Below are 19,105 nucleotides of genomic sequence, written 5' to 3' on the forward strand. Positions count from 1 at the left end.
ATATATTGAAATGTTTGTCAGGGAATGACTGGGGGGCAACTAGCTCATCCTTGAAAAGAATATATGATGTTTTAATTCGATCTGTGTTGGACTATGGATGTATTGTTTATAAATCAGCTGCAAATTCTTTGTTGTTAGATTTAGATAGAATCCAAGCCAAAGCGCTTAGGATATGTAGTGGTGCTTTTCGAACATCTCCAGTTCCTGCTCTTCAAGTGATTACTGGAGAAATGCCACTGGACTTAAGGAGGATGAAACTGTCAATAAATTACTGCTTAAATTTACAAGGGCATGAGGAAAATCACCCTACTAAACAGATATTCAGAGAATGTTGGGAATATGGCCATAATATAAGGAGTTTTGGATGGGAAGGAAATATTTATGCAGAGTATTCTGGGATAAGTAATATAACACACTGTAAAACTGTAAGTACATCTAAAATTGCTCCATGGTTTTTCGAAATGCCAATAGTAAATTTAGAAACTAAAAAAATAGAAGAGTCTTGTGGAGGTTCGTATCAAATTATTCAGCAGCATTTAGAAGTAAGGTATGAAAATATGACACAAATATATACAGATGTATCAAAAGAGGAAAATGGTAAAACAGGAGTAGCAGTATATATTCCAAAAGAAAATATTTCTATCAAGAGAAGAACAACAGATAATTTATCAATTTTTTCAGCAGAGATGTTGGCAATTATTTTAGCATTGCAATGGGTGCTGGAGGTGAAGCCTAGAAATGTAGTTATCTGTTCAGATTCAATGTCTTGCCTGACTAGTTTTAAAAGTGGAAAATCTGAAAGCCGTCAAGATCTTTTAGATGAAGTCAGTTATTTAATGTATGGTATAAGGCAACAAAATATAAGTATTCAATTCACATGGGTTCCAGCACACAAAGGAATCTTAGGTAATGAAAAAGTAGATAAGTTAGCTAAAGAAGCAGTTAAAGTAGGAGAAATTGAATATGATGTCCCGCTAAGTAGAACAGAAATAAAAGTAATTATTAAAGATAAAATAAATAAGGTATGGCAGAAGAGATGGAATTTAGAAAAAAAAGGAACACATTTATATAAAATACATAAAGATAAACAGGTTAAGGATTGGGCATACTAGTTTAAATGCAGGTCTAAAAATAATAGGGAAACATCCAACGGGTAATTGTTGTTATTGTGGAGAAATCGAAGGAGTAGAACATGTGTTGATCTATTGTAGCAAATATATAAAAGAGAGGAAAGAACTGGAAAGGGTAATGGGGAGTTCAGTAAAGATGGCAGATTTATTAGGGAAGCATCAATCAGATAAGATAATTAAAGCACTTATTAAATATTTAAAAGATACAGAATTAGCTGGGAGAATTTAGTGTGTGTATGTGCGTGTGTGTAAGTATAGATAGAATTTAGTTTCATGAAGATATAAAGATATATAGACATTATATTTCTGAATTACATCTCCGTCCAGTTGATGGCGGTAATGGACACAGGATGCAAACTGCCAGAAAACTCAATAGAAGAAGAAGAAGAAGAAGAACGACGAAGGGAAGAAGCGGTTACTCTCAGCGGTGTTATGTTTTTCCCTTCTACGATTCTGCAATAATATCCGGTACGTTGTTGTCTTGATTTACAATGCAATGTTTTAGGGTACTTTACAGATTGACCCATTAGTTTTTGTAAAGGGACATTTTAGGGTTAGCCGGGTGGTCGCGTTAGCTCTCGGTGCAGCTAACGCTAGCATACCATAGCCACCCCGGCCGGTGGAAACTGGTCCAACGAATCTTGTTTAAAGTAGATAATTTTGTGCTGAACATCTTTTATTCACACTGCCAAAAATCTACCCATTATATAATGCAGCGTTACTGTTTTCAATGGACTCGAATCTACTTTGTTCTCATTATTATAACAATTATATTTACCTTATTACATGTAACCCTTCCATGTGAAAAATTAAGGTATCCAAAAAAATATATTTTTATTGGAAATGTACCCATGATAACATGGTATCCTTTTAAATGAATGTCTGGAGTAGTAAAGCGATTGTCATACATCTAAGAATTAAAAGTGCAGCTTCCTCATTAAGCAAAATATATACAAATATATTTTCTTGGTAAAATTAAGGACAGCCTATCCTGTCCTTGTCCCACCAACTTTGATTTCTAATTTCTTCAGTGACACTGATTTTATAGCCCTTTTTTATACCAGTTTTAGCCTCTCCTCTCTCTCTCTGCTGAGAGATATTTGTGGGGGTTTATGCACCTTCATGCACTTAAAGCAATGGGATCAATATCTGGACCCAGATCCTCAGTACTTTCATTTTCAGAGAGTACTTTGTAAGTTTTGGGCTATTTTTGTGATTTAGGGTCCAGATCTGCTTTCATTTTAATTAATTTTACAAATATTTAAAATTTTACACAACCATCATTTATTGTCATAATGTTTGACATGACTTCATGATGCAATTGCATCAGTATTAGTATGGATGTTCTTATATCTTTGGGTGTCTCAGTTCAGTTCAGTGTTAGTAGGTGCAATATATTTAGATTTTATTGTAAATTGGGTCTAAAATGGACTGAAAGTAAAACAAAATGACAAATTATAGTCTGACCTTGAAGTAATTTGATGGATACCTTTACATGGTTGATTATGTTATAACCTTAAACCTTGAGACATTTCATGTGATAGATGCTAGGATTTCATGGAAAATGTTTTAGAAATAAAAAGCTGAAAAGTGTGGCTTATATTTGTGTCTCAGTCTGTATGGAGAGAATCTGTAAACATCTATGTTCAAGTGTCTCCATTTTCTCACCTGCATTTAGGTGTTGATTTCGACTTGGAACATATTTGTTATCAGATCACGTACATAGATTATTGTCACATTGTTACAAAACAAATAAAGGAATAAAATCAATGACTTCAAAAATAAAAACTTATAAATGGAAAAAAGAATCTCAGAGATTGTTCTAATTGTAGTTTTTTAAGGAAATAATGTAAGGCACACAAATAAACATATAAAATGCTTAAATAAAAATCCACCTAGCTACAATAGTCTTCAAAGAGTTGGTGCAAAATTATGCATCTGCTGTTCAGATGTAACTAATAACATAACATGGTCTGATCTATACTATTCTGTAGAGCTGCATCTTTATTATTAGGGTTCACTGTCTTGATGAAAGATAAACCTCTGCCTCTTTTCATTTTATCTTTAGCTGCTCCACTGATTGACCTTCTTGTCTGATCCAGTTTGTTTATCTTAGTAGTGTGCAGCTGTGCCAAAGTCTATTTTTAGGTGATGGATTGAACAGAGCTCAGTGATTTGTTCCAAGTTTGAAATATGTTTTTTATAACCCAATTCTACATTAAGCTGCTCCACAACTTCTTCCAAAACGGCAATCCCTGTTCATTGATCCTGTTTGTTGCTTAAAGTTCTCTACTGAACCTCTGAGGCCTTTACTGGGTGCTGGTTTTAAATCTTTATTTTTAGGCTCTGGGTGCCTTTATTTTTTGCTATTCTTGTAAGTAGTTAGACAAGAAGAAAAGACATGCGGCAAAGGTCAAAGGACCGAGACTTCAACCTGTGACGGCCACGACAAGGACCAAAGCCTCTGTTGATGGGTTGCACGATTAACCTTTGCAACATGTCCGGGGCTGCTGGTTTATTACACAGATGACCCCACACTCAGCCTGTGATCTTCTGATCGTCTCTGACATCACAACTCTGATATTGTTCTCCTCAAGTTTGCTTTCCAGTTTCTTCCTGTATGCCGCCTGTCATTCTCTTATTTGGCCTATATTCCTTACAGTTATTCTATCCCCCTTTCTGAAGGCTCTCCAGGGTTTTTTGGGGGGAAGTATTTAGTTGCTTTGGTGGAACAACAGAACATAGACTTCTCAATGTGCCAGGCAGAGTTGCCTTGTAAAAAGCTTATATCCTGCTTATAACCGAGCCTTTTTTTCATTGCATTTCTGCTGTATATCATCAACTGTGTTCAGAGGAGTACATAAAGCATGAAGGTCATTAAAGTTACTTCTATTTTGACTGAAATTGTGACTCCTGACCGTGTCAGAAATAGGCGTACAATGTGTTGTTGGAAAGGTCTTCCATCCAGTTTGCACATGCCCACTTCTCTTCTCACTGGCCTTATGTTCTGATGCAATGATGCTTCCTAAAATGATTTATATGAAGTGGCTGCCAAATGGAAGAGCTTTTGGCTAGATGTGGCTGTGTGTCATGAGAGCCAATTGAGGGTGAGACATCAGCTCACAACCTGTAATATGACGCACTTGCTTTTGTCCCCATCATAGAAAAAAAGATCTTGATAACAAAGTTTAAGCTAAAAAAAAAGCAATTTTGTTTTGCAATTTTTTTTTTTTTGTCCAATAAATGGTCAAATGCTTATGACAAAATTGGCACATTTTTATAGATATTTGACACAATGTGCCACATGAACCTATTCTATACAAAAAAAAAAAAAAAAAACTATAGCATCAACATATGTTGTTTTATTAATATAAACTATTGCACACATGCTTTTAACATCGGAGTAACCGGTGTAATACACATGCATGCTATGAGTTTCTTTGTGAAGTTTCAACTGGACGTGTCATTTTATTAAGAGAATTTGGATATTTAGCTGGTGTACATTTAAAACTGTAAAATCGTGGCTTGGTTTGGGTTCGAAACAAATAGTTTTTGATACTTTGAGCCCATTAAAGTTGTTACATTAATAAAACTTTTCATAAACAACATGCTCTTTTCATTATCTTAACACTTGCCACAAAAGTAAATATCTTATGAAGAATATTTAAAAACTTCAAATTTTTATTTTCAGTAATTGTCATGTATTTCAATATAATAATTTGTCTTTCATATAATATAATATTAAAAAATGTTATGCCCAAGTTCGCAGGGTTTTAAAGTATGGATAACGAATCATTAATAAAATCTAAAACTGAAAATAGTACATTTTAATTTGGCAAGCAGTGATTTGATTCAGTTTATTTGACCTCAAAGCTTTTTTTTTTAATCCCAGGAAGTGGCGCATTCAAGAGCATGACATCTGTTCACTGAGCTGTTGCATCTTAAGAGAGTACTTGCACACAAGCTTTGGTGTGCAGCGAATGAGGCTGACCCAACGTCATCATGGAGACAGAAACAGTAAGCTAACGCTCTAGTTGTCGATAATCTGCTCTCTTGTACCTGACTTTACTCCGACTCTATGGGAAAATTGGACAGACAGCAGCTTTATGTTTTTAGGAGAACCCAGGAGTGTTTTTATGTCTTCTTTAGGAAATGATTCCCATCTGGCAGAACAAGCCTCACGGAGCTGCACGTAGTGTTGTTAGAAGAATAGGTTCCACTCTTCCACTCAAACCTCCGCAGAGGGCATGTTTTCAGGTACATTTCCCATCCTGTGCTACACTTCTTTTTCAAGGTTCTTTTTTAAACCAATAAATGTACTTCTAGAGGAGTTATAATTGCATATCTCTCTACCAAAGGAGCTCCCAGGTCTGCCCCCTCTTCGTGCTTTTGACGGCCCTGCAGTTCCCACCTTGGCAGACATAGCCTGGATCGTTGCAGATGAAGAGGAGACATATGCCAGAGTCAGGTTTGTCTAAAGTCTGGATCTAAGCAACCACTATAAATTATAACCCCGTTCTTTGCTCTAACAAAAATTTTTTTTTATTTTTTTTTTACAATTCTACAGTTGTGAAAAATATTTCCTAAAATTGCTGTTTTCCCATAAAAAGACATGGGTTTTGTTGGCAAGATACGTTTCACTATTACCGTATTTTCACGACTATAAGGCGCACTTAAACGTCTTTTTTTTTCCTCAAAATGTGCGGTGCGCCCTATGGTGCGGTGCGCCTTATGTGTGTTGTAACTGCGACTTTTGAGACCACCTCATTGAGGAGATGATGAAAGAGTGGCTGAATGTAAGGAGACCAGGTGTTTTTTTTCCACCCCTCACCATCGCTGTTAATATGTAACTCCATGCGTGCCCATCTCACAGCTGATGTGAAAAACATGGGGAAACAAATTAACGCTGCTCGACATCGGTGTGAACCGGACCCAGCAGGTGCAGCAGAAGCAGCGAGTTTACATGCAAAGTCAATGGTTGACGCGCATATAGGTGCAGCAAAAGGTCCCGCAGCGCATTTTGGTGCAGCAGGTCGGGAGCGTTTAAGCATCTGAAGCGCCGCGCTTCTGCTGCTCGAGATGGAAAAATGGAAGTTTTGCTGCTGGACGCGCCGCATCAACCAATCAGAGAAGCTGATCTGGGAGCTGCCAGCGAGACAGACAGCGCTCTGATGACATATGATATTAACGCAAATGGAAAAGGCTGGATGGATGCGTGGCTGAGGCAGGTGTATGTGAGAAGACTAGGTGGTTTTTTCCACGCATCACCATCGCTGCGTGCCCATCTCACAGCCGATGTGAAAAAAAGGTGAATCAAATGAACGCTGTGCTCGCCGTTATCCCGGGGGTCTGACAAAGGAGCTTCAACCGCTCGACATCGGTGTGAAGCAGCCGTTCGAAGTAAGGCTGCAAGCGGCGTGGGAGCGATGGATGACCGACGGAGACCACAGTTTCAGGATAAGAAGGCAGCGCCGGGCAAGTTACGCCACCGTTTGCGGATGGATTGTAGATGCTTGGACTAAAGTGTCTGCTGGCTCTGTTGTTCAAGCTTTCGCAAAAGCCGGCATTATTTCTGAGGAGCTGCGCTGCACGGAAAGTGACTGACAGCAAAGAAGGGGAAACTGGCATGTCTGATTTAGCGCAGCTGTTTTATTCAGAAACAGAGGATGATGACTTTGATGGGTTTGATTAATACTTTGTAATAAATACATGAATAAAGCACAATCATACTCAGTTTTGCTCCCGCTCTATTTTTCTCCCTGAAAACTTAATTCAACAGCATCCCCGGCACGTCTCCTCCTCTTCATCGCGGTGGCTGGCAGGTGTTTTTTCATCTAAATAATCTAAATCTTGCAGCTATATTTGCTGTAATCAGTGGGAATAACGTAGTTTTAATATGTTTTTAAGTGAGAAAGTCCACCTGAAAACTTAATAATTGCAGTCAGTTCATCCAGATTATCTATTTCTGTCGGAGGCGCTCAGACCCCCACATACCAGCGGTGCGCCGACAGGAGAAATCCTTTTGTTCACCGCGGCTGCTTGCAGGTGTTTTTCATCTAAATAATCTAAATCTTGCAGCTATATTTGCTGTGATCAGTGGGAATAAAGTAGTTTTAATATGTTTTTAAGTGAGAAAGTCCACCTGAAAACTTAATAATTGCAGTCAGTTCATCCAGATTATCTATTTCTGTCGGAGGCGCTCAGACCCCCACATACCAGCGGTGCGCTGACAGCAGAAATCTCTTCATCAGCAGCCTGTAGGCTGGGCAGCCTGGGGTTCACCGCGGCTGCTGGCAGGTGTTTTTCATCTAAATAATTTTAGCTGCAGGCACCAGGATACCGGCAATAAAAGCGAACATATTCCGTCAGCAGGTTTCAGGATTTTAAGTTAATTTAGGAGTGATCACAGCGCTGTGTCATCTGCGATGTCTCTGTCTCACGGCCAGCTGCCAGGTTTGATTAATACTTTGTAATAAATACATGAATAAAGCACAGTCATACTCAGTTTTGCCCCCGCTGTATTTATAAATACGCAGTAGAGGTATTTAAAGGTAGTAGAGGACTTGTACCTGTATATAAAAAACGCGCCCTATAGTCCGGTGCGCCTTATGTGTGTGTTAAATACAGAAATGGGACACATAACTGAGAGTGCGCCTTTTAGTCCGGTGCGCCTTATGGTCGTGAAAATACGGTATACACACTCATTTTTTTGGAATGAAAACTAAAAAATTATGTAGGATGTTAAGGGAAAAAGATAAAGAAAGCCCTGTGTGTATTAGTGATGTCACATTTGATTAAATTGTGATGCTCAATCTTTATGGAAGTAAATCTGTGTCGCTGGGATTTGAATTATGCCACTGAATTTTAAATGTTGTATGTTTGAACTTACTGTTTCAGTGTTAAAATATATCCAGAACACATTTTTGACCTAAAAAAAAATTCATTGTCATTATTTCTACACAGTTGAAATTTCATTAGTTATTTTCTCTTCAAGCTAAAAATTCACATTTTCAATACTTATTTTTCAGTTTAATTTTTGAGTGTTAAAAAATCTGCATATAAAAAAATTCAACCTTTCAAAATTCAATGTCAATATTTTCAGCCTCCTGAGATTCAACTGGCTCTATTTCACCATTTTAAATTCGGCGACTAAATTCAATGTAAAAAGTGAGTTTATTACTTTCATTTTTCTGTAGTTGAGTTAGCGTTAGCTTGCATGACTGGCTCCGTCATGCTGGTTTTCCTTCCATATGAGCGCCACAAGCGTCACGTCACGTGACTAAGAAAACGTAACGGGATTGGCTGGGTGTTGGAAGCCACAATCCATTGCTAATGTCTGTGACCTGAAGTAACCCTTCCCTTTTTACACTGAATTTCAAAAAATGTGTTCTGAATATATTTTAACACTGAAACAGTAAGTACAAACATACATTTAAATTTCAGTAGCATTTTTAATTCAAATCCCAGCGACACAGATTTACTTTTATAAATCTTAGCTTTACAACACTTTAATATTTCTGAAAGTTCCATTTTTGTTTTTATATAGTACCAATGTAAAGCACAGCTACTCAAAACAGTTTACAGATTCAATTCAATCAAATCATCCAGACAGAGTGGTTGGAGGTTTTCCATTTCAACAAATTTTGCAGATTTCCTTAAGTCATTGACTTAGTAAATTTGCATTCTCCAATATGTACAAACAGGAAAAATTGCATTGTGCCATTGGCTTTCAACAATCCCTCACACAGAGCGTTCATGAAAAAACAGTGGGGAGAAATATTCCCCTTTAATGGGAAGAACCCTCCACCAGAAACAGTCTCAGTGTGAGTGACCAAATGTGGCTTGAGTAGACACAGAAGGCAGGCAGAAGCACTGATCAAGGAATACTTGCTATTCTAAGGGTTGGTAAATCTAAACTAGCTCCATAAGATACTTTTTCTTGGAAGACAGTTAAGCAGATGATCTCTAAACTAGTTTTCATTTTTTAAAGGGTGAAAGAGAACACATCCAGTAAAAGCTGAGCCTGTAGCTTTGCCTATGAGAGAAACAGGACTAAACGTTAACCAACAGACCTAGGTCAATCATCTGTAATTAAAGTTAACGCCAGCTGCCTTGCTGATGCTTCTCTGTAGGATGTTACAGCTTCCCAGATGTAGCTGTTATGACAAGGAAAAGAAAAAAATAATGAAATATTGGAAATATAAGTTGAGTGTAGCAGAGTAAAGGGCAGATTAGACTCCTGCAACCGGATACATTAAATGTTGCTTGGGTCGCGAACCGGTTTTGCTGGTATGCTTCTGCACCGTCGGTTGGGAATTTCTAGGGATCACAGCAGTTTCCCGCCAAAGCGCAATGGGGGGCCTATTGGAGAACTCGCAAGAACTTCTGTGGCGCCGGCAGGAGTGTTCCAAAACAACAATGGCGCGTCTGCAAGATATCACGGTCACTGACATGGATCTAGAGTTGCTAGACATCAAAGAGGATATATTTATTTATATAATTTGTCTGCGGCATCGTACAAGTGGTTGAACTTCCAAACGTCCTTGATTAACCTTCGTAGTTGCTCATTGTTCTCCGGTTTTTAAAAATGGCACGCCCCGGCACCGAATCGAGAAGGACGACCACACAGACAGCCGGAAAGGCATACCAAGGATAATCACAGCTGCTTTTTGTCTGCGCACCTCCGCTTGAGGTCTGCGCGGGTTTGCAAATGTCCGACTCGTAGTCAGGATTTTTTGAGGTGCCCGACAACGGAGACGGATTTGACCGTTGAAGAAGCTATGCGTCAGAAGCATAAATTGGCTTAAAAAAAGTTATCCCAATATCCTCCAGCAGCCTAAGCCTATAGCAGCATAACTATGGAGTTTCTGGATTACCGTAGAGACTAACTAAGCTTAGCGAAGATAAAAGTTTTAAGCCTAGTCCTAAGAGTAGACAGGCACTCAATGCTAACCCATTTCACTAGGAGAAGTCCAGGGGGCATCCACTACGGTCTTAGCCACTCAGATCCTCTCTCAGCTTCTCACCTGTTCTCTAAGGGAGTGCATACCCCCTGTAGAGAAAGCTCATTTCAGCTACTTGTATCCAGGATCTCGTTCTTTTGGTCATGATCCAGATATCAAGACCATCAGTTAGGGTAGGAATATAACTGTAAATCGCAAGCTTTGCCTTTTCACTCAGCTCTTTCTTCACCGTAACAGACTGATATAGTGTTTGCATTATAGCAACAGCAACACTGATGGATGTCCTGCTACAGCTTGTGAACAGGACACCAGAAATCCTCCACCTGAGGCAGGAACTCTCCTCCAACCTGAAGGGGAATACCCACCTTTTCAAGGACTGATTGTCTTCCCTAACCTCAACCTATCCTATTAAGGACATCAGGAACACTCAAATCTCTAATATATACGATGGAGCTTTATTATTCTTGAATTTGAAGTTGAACGTTTTTTGGGGGCTGCGAGGTAAACGGAGACGCAGAAACGTATAGTGGTTTAAATGACTAGTTTATTATTATTATTATATCAGTTTCTTCAGATTACGATACAATGTTTGTTGCTCATATCACAAAGCACATCAAAGTACCATTTCCATTCAGTTTAATTTACAAATCTACATTTGACATTTAATATCTGACATTTATTTAGTGTCAAGTCATGAAAACCTAAATGTAAACATTGTATGCTTATGCTCTTACAGACATTTAGAGCAAAAACAGCTTCCATTTCATTATATATATATATATATATATATATATATATATATATATATATTTGGGATGGAACGGTTTATGAAGACCGGTTCGATTCGTGTGTGTTGCGTTCGGTTCATGCGCGGTTCCTTTTTCTCATAGGTGAACCGTTTACACTCCAGAGCAGAAGGTGGCAGTGCTGCGACCAAAGCCAACCACCATTAGTAAACAAGAAGAAGAAGAAGTGAAGCAGCTTAGCCGGGTGTAGCAGAAAAAAATCAGTTGTTGTGGAGAATTGTGTGGGTATGGCGAGTGGGAAAGAACAGGAGTTGGAAGACGCGCCAGCAGCACTTAATAGGTCTGCTGTATGGGACCACTTTGCATTTAGAGTGACCTACGATGACGGCGGAAAGAAAGTTGTGGATAAAAGTGCAACAGTGTGCAAGCATTGTGCAACATCCCTTTTGCACTTAATGATGTCATTTTTTTTATATGGACCATCTTCCCCAACCTGTTTCTTATACTATTAATGTCTTCCTGCTGTTGGGTAAATATCATATCCACTGTGCTAAATGGAGAAATTCCAAACCTTCCTTTCATTGGTTTATGAATGACTTTAAAATCTATTTTTCTTCTCATCTGTCTATGTTTGTTTTAAATGTTTGCTAAGATAAATCCCGTTAGTTGTTTTACTTCTTTGTTTTTCTTTTATTGTAATTGATCTTTATCTGTTCATGTTCACCTTTGCTATCCTCTCTGAGAGTTTTTTTTCATGTAAATGTTGACTTAATAAAAAAAAAAACATTGTGCGACACGTGTTATACTCTGCAATACAAGACATAATAGATTTTCCTAACCATCAACTTATACCAATCCGAACTGAAAACCGTGACCACGAAACCGTGAACCGAACCGTTGATTTTGTGAACCGTTCCACCCCTAATATATATATACACTCACTTGCGACTTTATTAGGTACACCTGTCCAACTGCTCGTTAACACTTAATTTCTAAGCAGCCAATCACATGGCGGCAACTCAGTGCATTTAGGCATGTAGACATGGTCAAGACAATCTCCTGCAGTTCAAACCGAGCATCAGTATGGGGAAGAAAGGTGATTTGAGTGACTTTGAACGTGGCATGATTGTTGGTGCCAGAAGGGCTGGTCTGAGTATTTCAGAAACTGCTGATCTACTGGGATTTTCACGCACAACCATCTCTAGGGTTTACAGAGAATGGTATGAAAAAGAAAAAACATCCAGTGAGCGGCAGTTCTGTGGGCAGAAATGCCTTGTTGATGCCAGAGGTCAGAGGAGAATGGCCAGACTGGTTCGAGCTGATAGAAGGGCAACAGTGACTCATACAACCACCCGTTACAACCAAGGTGGGCAGAAGAGCATCTCTGAATGCACAGTACGTCAAACTTTGAGGCAGATGGGCTACAGCAGCAGAAGACCACACCGGGTGCCACTCCTTTCAGCTAAGAACAGGAAACTGAGGCTACAATTTGCACAAGCTCATCAAAATTGGACAATAGGAGATTGGAAAAACGTTGCCTGGTCTGATGAGTCTCGATTTCTGCTGCGACATTCGGATGGTAGGGTCAGAATTTGGCGTCTACAACATGAAAGCATGGATCCATCCTGCCTTGTATCAACGGTTCAGGCTGGTGGTGGTGGTGTCATGGTGTGAGGAATATTTTCTTGGCACTCTTTGGGCCCCTTGGTACCAATTGAGCATCGTTGCAACGCCACAGCCTACCTGAGTATTGTTGCTGACCATGTCCATCCCTGTATGACCACAATGTACCCAACTTCTGATGGCTACTTTCAGCAGGATAATGCGCCATGTCATAAAGCTGGAATCATCTCAGACTGGTTTCTTGAACATGACAATGAGTTCACTGTACTCAAATGGCCTCCACAGTCACCAGATCTCAATCCAATAGAGCATCTTTGGGATGTGGTGGAACGGGAGATTCGCATCATGGATGTGCAGCCGACAAATCTGCGGCAACTGTGTGATGCCATCATGTCAATATGGACCAAACTCCCTGAGGAATGCTTCCAGCACCTTGTTGAATCTATGCCACGAAGAATTGAGGCAGTTCTGAAGGCAAAAGGGGGTCCAACCCGTTACTAGCATGGTGTACCTAATAAAGTGGCCGGTGAGTGTATATATATATATATATAAAACAATATGGTTTTCTACTTTTTGGAATTTTAAAGTAGACATTTCATGTAGATAAACGTATAGATCAGTTTTTATTTTGCATTTTCGTAATTGAATCGTTAACCATTCAATTGCATTGTGGTTTCACCTCTACTAAGTTGGAGGTTTTAAATGGTAAACATGTTTTTTATTTCTTTCTTTCGATTGACACTTATCAGTGTTTTCTTTGCAGAAGTGACACACGCCCTCTGAAACACGAATGGCGGCCCACACCCCTCCTAGTTCTCCACAGGAACTCATCTGTGCCCAATTTCCGTCGGGAAGGCAAAAGGATGGAGGGCCTGAGGAAGCCTGGGGTGACGGCGCTGAACCGAACCACAGCCCTGCAGGAAGAGCTCAGCAGACTGAGAGCTCAGATCGCAAAGATTGTTGCAAGCGATTCAGGTCAGTAGCTCACTGTGATGAGAGACGCTCTTTTGTCTGTAACTTCTGTTACTGGAGGCAGTTTGAAAGTAATATAGCTTGATAAAACCTGTTGGGTTTTTTTTTATTATCAACGAATCATCAAACATTTCAGAGCGATGCAGGTTTCATGTTGCTCACACTAAAGAGTATATGGCAGAGCTGGTGTCTTAATGTGACTCATCCAGCTGCCCTGATTCCCTGTAAGCTGTTAGTAAGGTGACTTGGCACCAATTTGTAGGTCAATGATGGAAGATTATCCCTGCTGTTTTATGGGAGCTGCTCATCACATGATGGATAGTTTAAAATTCAGGCTTTGGAGGATTTCGTATAAATTTCTTTAAATGTTTCCATACAGCCTGAAAAACTCTGGAGATTTGATTCATATTTCCAGGTCTGGAAATGTATGGAAACACATTTTCTAAATAAATATATATTTTTTTATTTCTAAATCAGTCATTGTGAGCAAAGGGCTCCTTGAAAGCAACTTTAATTGGGATGTTATGCTTGTATCATTCATATACATATGTATTCATTTCATATTTCTGCTTAGTTTTTTTCTTCTTTTTTTTTTCTTTTTTACATTACTTTGAGAAATTGCAATTTTTGATCGAGGCGACTAGTTCTTCCTGGTTTGGAGAAAGTGCTCCAGGTGGAGTTTAAAAGCTGGTGGAACATACCAAAGTAAACAGGAGAGTAGCTTTGGGTTGAATTATTGTAAATGTTATGTTTTTTTTTTGGTGATTGACCTTAGATTAGTTTATTGGTACTGTTTCTAATAATTTCAATATTTTTGGGTACAGTTTCATGGTTCTTTCCTGTATATAACCCAAACTGAGCTGGTTATGAGAGGCTGCTGATTGTTTTTCATGTGAAAAGGTGTTAGTGTGCACAAGCTACAGTTTAGAAAAGCCTCTAAATGTCGGTTATTGTATTCTATAAGAATACCCCACAGGCAGAGAGGAAGGCTCTGCAGAGAGTTATGAAGACTGCGGAAGGGATTGTTGGGTCAGAACTTCCCCCTCCTTTGACAGGTTGTTCGTAAAGCGCTGTCGGAAAAAAAAAGCAGGGGGGATCATCAAAGACTCCCTCCACCCTGCCCGCCCTCTGATCATACGCTGCACGTATAACCTGAGACGCAGCAGGGCGGAAGGTATTAGGAACCACAGAACTCGCTTTTTTTAGCAGCTTCTTCCCAGCCACAGTCTGATGGATGGCAAATCAAAATGACTAGAAACTGTGAAAAACAACCAGACACTACCTCGCCTAATTACATCTCAAGGCCGGTTTATGCTCAGAATCCGGGTCATCTGCATGTGTGTTGCTGTTAATGCAGATATGCCCCGCCCCTTACAGAGACGCTCTGGTGCACCACTCCAAAACCTTAGTTGACCGCAGACAGGAGGCCTCTTATTGGTGCTCTACACTATGCTTATTTCCTGCTTGGTACCTTACCGGCTTGTTTTGTTTGTATGACCATTGTGGAAAACGTCTGGTGAAGATGGACCAGCTAGGAGAGCGAGGTGCGCAAGAACGCTGGGACCTTTTTTCCAACTGGATCCCCGCTCTTTTTCGCCCTCATGTAGAGTCCTGCACGGGTCGAGTTTTACCAACCCGCACCCACCCGAACCCGACCCGTCACTCGCGGATATCGTCAATTCAAATCCGAACCCGACCCGACCCGTTGATATTTAACCCGCAACCCGACCCGTTAACACATCAATTATTAGGCTATAGTACGCTGCGCTGCAGAACAGCGCCATTAACACTGCAGCAGACGTGTATGCACTGACTGTGGCCTTTTTGGAGGGAAGCCCACACTGCCGGCAGGGCTTTAAGCTACAACAAGGGTGACCCCAGACAGTGCCTGATTAATATAACATTTCTGAGGTCCATAACAACACACACGCATAAAAAAAAAATAACCAACTACCAGCCCGCACTAAAAAAATATCCGCCCGACCCGTTTATTTTTATTTATGTATTTTTCACCCGCAAAAGAGCATTTTAGCGGGTGACCCGTCGGGGACCCGCAAAAATATCTGCGTCATACCTGTGAGAAGCTCACTGCGACACACTGCTGCAGGAGGATAACCAGCACTTCAGTCCCAATTCCCAGAACCCATTTTTTTATATTCATTAAACTAGTAGGGTCCCTTGATTTGATTTTTAATTCTTATATTTTTATTGTTTTTTGCTCGTTTAGTGTCTTTTATATGTTACATCTTATTCTTAAAGCTGTGACTCAGAGTTTTTGAGAAATAATTCCAAAAAGTCTTGACTGCTTGTTATGGACAGAGCAAATAAAAACCTTATTGTAATGCCTCTCAATTAAACATTGAGCCTCCTCCAGTCAAACTGACGTTACTGTTTACCACCATTGACATCTAAATCACACAACTTATGAGCTTTTTTTATGTGAAGTGGTCAAAGAAAGTAGGAATTATAGAAACTGAAGGATGATAATATTTCCTAAAAAAGTGAGCCGTCTGCCTTCAGGAGCAGCTGTGTAGCTACAGTGGAGCCTTTCTCTGATAGCTTGGGGGATTTTAAACCACCACGCACCGGCGTCACCGAACCTTAAAAAAAAAAATTCCTACCATAGGTGTCTAATGTTCTCTGTCTACTGATGAGTTCCTCTGATTATTCAAGAAACCTATATTACTTATATGAATATTAGCACGATTGAAGAAAAACAAAATTAAATCAGATTTAATTCTTTATTGTATAAACACACTGACAGACAACAGAATGGAGCAAAATGAGTGATGTGTATTAATATTTACATTATTTACAGACAAATCAGTCATGACAGTTCATGAATTGCAAGGTTTGTTCCTTATCCAAGAAATCCAACCAGTCCATGTTGGGAGGTAGAAAGTGCCGTTTCCTTTGGTGCGTTATATGGGTCTAGCTCGTCAGTCTGATCCACCAGACATTCAGAGTCCTGGGGACTGATTCTGGAATGAGATCCTAGAACAAAATTCTGAAATGGAATCCTTGCCCGTATAAAGCAGGCCTGATTGATCAATCTTTGGTTTTGTCCATCAAAATATCACTGCAGTGAAATAAGTTCACATTATAACATTAAACTCAAGTGAGTATTCAATCATTTCATTTAAATGGTGAATGGCCTGTACTTATATAGTACAGGCTTTACTCTACATTCAGTCATTCACGCACACATTCACACACTTATGGTGGCAAGCTACATTGTAGCCACAGCTGCCCTGGGGCTCACTGACAGAAGCAAGGCTGCCGTACACTGGGGCTAGAACCGTCAATCCTTCGATTTCAGGGCAAACTCCTACATCCGACGCCACTGTCGCCCCATTTAAGCATACAATGATAGTGTTTTACAATTTGAAATACCTCCAGTTTAAATGCTTAAACCCGGGTGAGGAAATGACCGAGCCCGAACGATTGCTGGGAGGCTAGTGCTAGCATGTTAGCTCCGGAACAAAACACAAATACTCACTAGTTCCCTCTTGTCAAACCTTGTGATCTGATGAAGGTTTTAATCCACAAGGATGCATCTAAAAGTTGAGAGGCATATGAGTGGAAGACAGTATTGTAGACAGTTGTTAGAGGCGTACGATCGACTAGAAGCATGCCTGCATCAACGTCACACAGTCTCCTACCTGGGCTGCCACTCATCAGCCATATAAGCTGCAGCTAACCATACAACCATGTGAGAACAAAATGATCTCGTTTGGCTTTTTCTTTGTGTTAAAGAATTTATGGAGAAGAGGATTTTATTTTTAAATAAATCTTTAATTGAAATAAGAAAAATAAAACTGAATTTAACAAAAATGGAAACAAATGATCCTGGTTACATTCAGTAAATGAATGAACAGTTTCTTTTTCTCCAGACTCTAACCCCCTGACCCCCGAGCTGCTCTCCCCTGATGACACCAGCATGGGGTTTTCCATGGCCCCATTCGAGACTGCGTCCCTCCAGCCGGCGACCGTGGCTCCCGCTTCCTTCGTCATTAGCGACGTCACTGAGGAGGAAGAGGAGGAGGCAGAAGACGAAGAACTGGTGGAGGAAGATGAGAAAGACGTAGTCTCCATCGTCTCTGAGCTCCTTCCCGATCCTCTGCCTCCCGTTTCCATGACGGCGTCGGCCACCTTCGATCTGGACAGGCCCAGCATGGATTTCCGGGAGGCGGAGGAAGACACGGTGTCCCTGTCCAAGTCCACCAGCTTTGCCGACGTCATGGACATCCTGAAGGACATGAACAAAATGAAGATGAGTAAAGACAGGTGAGGGGTGGAGAAACGGTGGAAGTTCATGTTTAGTTTGCTGTTTTTACTGACAGGATGTGTTGCCTTGTTTAGGTACAACAGAGGCTGCACCTCCCTCAGAGAGGAGGACTCGGCCACGCTGATATCAGAAGCTCTGAGGAAAAAGTTCGTCCTGAAAGATGAAGATTCTGCTGCTGTGAAAAGGAAGTAGTCAATTTAACCAAATCCTGCTGCTCCAATGTAAGTCAGGATAAAGCTGACAGGATGAGCGTTTTATATATTTATCGAACATTTTGTTTTTCCCGTTAGCTTTATAAATGTTCAGTTTTAGGCCTTTGCCGGTACAGTTTATGCCCACGGATTGAAATCCCGCCCATCTCCCAGTCAGAAAAAAAGCCAAGCTGCTGCTGTTCCTCTGGGAACTTCATTACGTTTTACAGTGAAGATCTTACCTGCAGTTAAACAACTCAACGGGTTAGATCCCTCTTTTTTTTCCACTTAATGTGCTTACTTTACAGATGATTATCCAGCCTGTAATCATCGAGTGAGGAGACTTTGCTGTTAATTTTCATTATGAAAGATTCAAATATTATGTCAGATGTTTAAAGAACTTTTTTAGAACATGTTTGAATAACTACGACGGAGTATTAGGGCCATACATGAAGAGAAAAAATATTTTTGCCATGACGAGATTAAACTCGACATGTCGACATTAAACTCAACATTTCGAGAATAAAGTTAAAATGTCATATTGAGTTTAATCTCGCCCTGTCGACTTCAAACTCGCCATTTCGAGAATAAAGTTGAAATGTCATGTTGAGTTTCATCTCGACGTGTCTACAATAAAGTTTAAATTAGTTCAAGAGAGCCAACCGCTGCACAGGATACATGCACAGAATCCTATACAGTTGCAGCACGTCAAAGACTACCTTCACTCTTAAAACGCAGACTGCAGCTGTGGAGCGCGGTTGCTCTTTTCTCCAAACTTTGGAATGTCGAGATTAAAGTCGCCACGATATATCAACTTTATTCTCGAAATGGCGAGTTTAAAGTCGACACGTCGAGATTAAACTCAACATGACATTTCAACTTTATTCTCAAAATGTTGAGTTTAATGTCGACATGTCGACTTTAAAGTCGACATGTCGAGTTTAATCTCGTCATGGCAAAAATATTTTTTCTTTTCATGTGTGGCCCTAATACTCCGTCGTAAATAACAGCTCTAGTTTCCAAGTGAGGCTTTTTTTTATTATTATTTTGGTCCAAAGTTTGCAGGATGATGCACATTTTTATTGATTCCACATACATGTTCATCTCTTCCTATTAGAATATGATTGAAAAGTTCATTTATTTCAGCAAAAAAAAAGTGAAACTCATAAAGATTTATTACCCACAGTGAAAT

The 19,105-nt window shown here is 39.9% G+C and overlaps 1 protein-coding gene across 1 annotated transcript; it reads left to right on the forward strand.

The window, feature by feature from the left end:
* The first annotated feature begins 1,528 nt into the window (after nucleotides 1–1,528).
* On the forward strand, nucleotides 1,529–18,323 carry mtfr1l (mitochondrial fission regulator 1-like). The gene is made up of 7 exons (XM_038307051.1): nucleotides 1,529–1,598; nucleotides 5,023–5,147; nucleotides 5,280–5,387; nucleotides 5,489–5,598; nucleotides 13,226–13,437; nucleotides 17,328–17,721; nucleotides 17,797–18,323. The coding sequence occupies exons 2-7, from the start codon at nucleotides 5,133–5,135 to the stop codon at nucleotides 17,912–17,914; spliced, it is 957 nt and encodes a 318-aa protein (XP_038162979.1). The 5' UTR covers nucleotides 1,529–1,598; nucleotides 5,023–5,132; the 3' UTR covers nucleotides 17,915–18,323.
* The last annotated feature ends 782 nt before the right edge of the window (nucleotides 18,324–19,105 follow it).

The sequence above is a fragment of the Cyprinodon tularosa genome, unplaced genomic scaffold, assembly GCF_016077235.1.
Source record: "Cyprinodon tularosa strain WSP-4 unplaced genomic scaffold, ASM1607723v1 ctg6, whole genome shotgun sequence".
Lineage (NCBI taxonomy): Eukaryota > Metazoa > Chordata > Actinopteri > Cyprinodontiformes > Cyprinodontidae > Cyprinodon > Cyprinodon tularosa.

Excerpts from the sequence above, each read along its gene's own strand:
- mtfr1l (XM_038307051.1), top strand. Across the intron at positions 5,388-5,488 it reads CGCAGAGGGCATGTTTTCAG|GAGCTCCCAGGTCTGCCCCC; the intron begins GTACATTTCCCA and ends TCTCTACCAAAG. Across the intron at positions 5,599-13,225 it reads GAGACATATGCCAGAGTCAG|AAGTGACACACGCCCTCTGA; the intron begins GTTTGTCTAAAG and ends TTTTCTTTGCAG.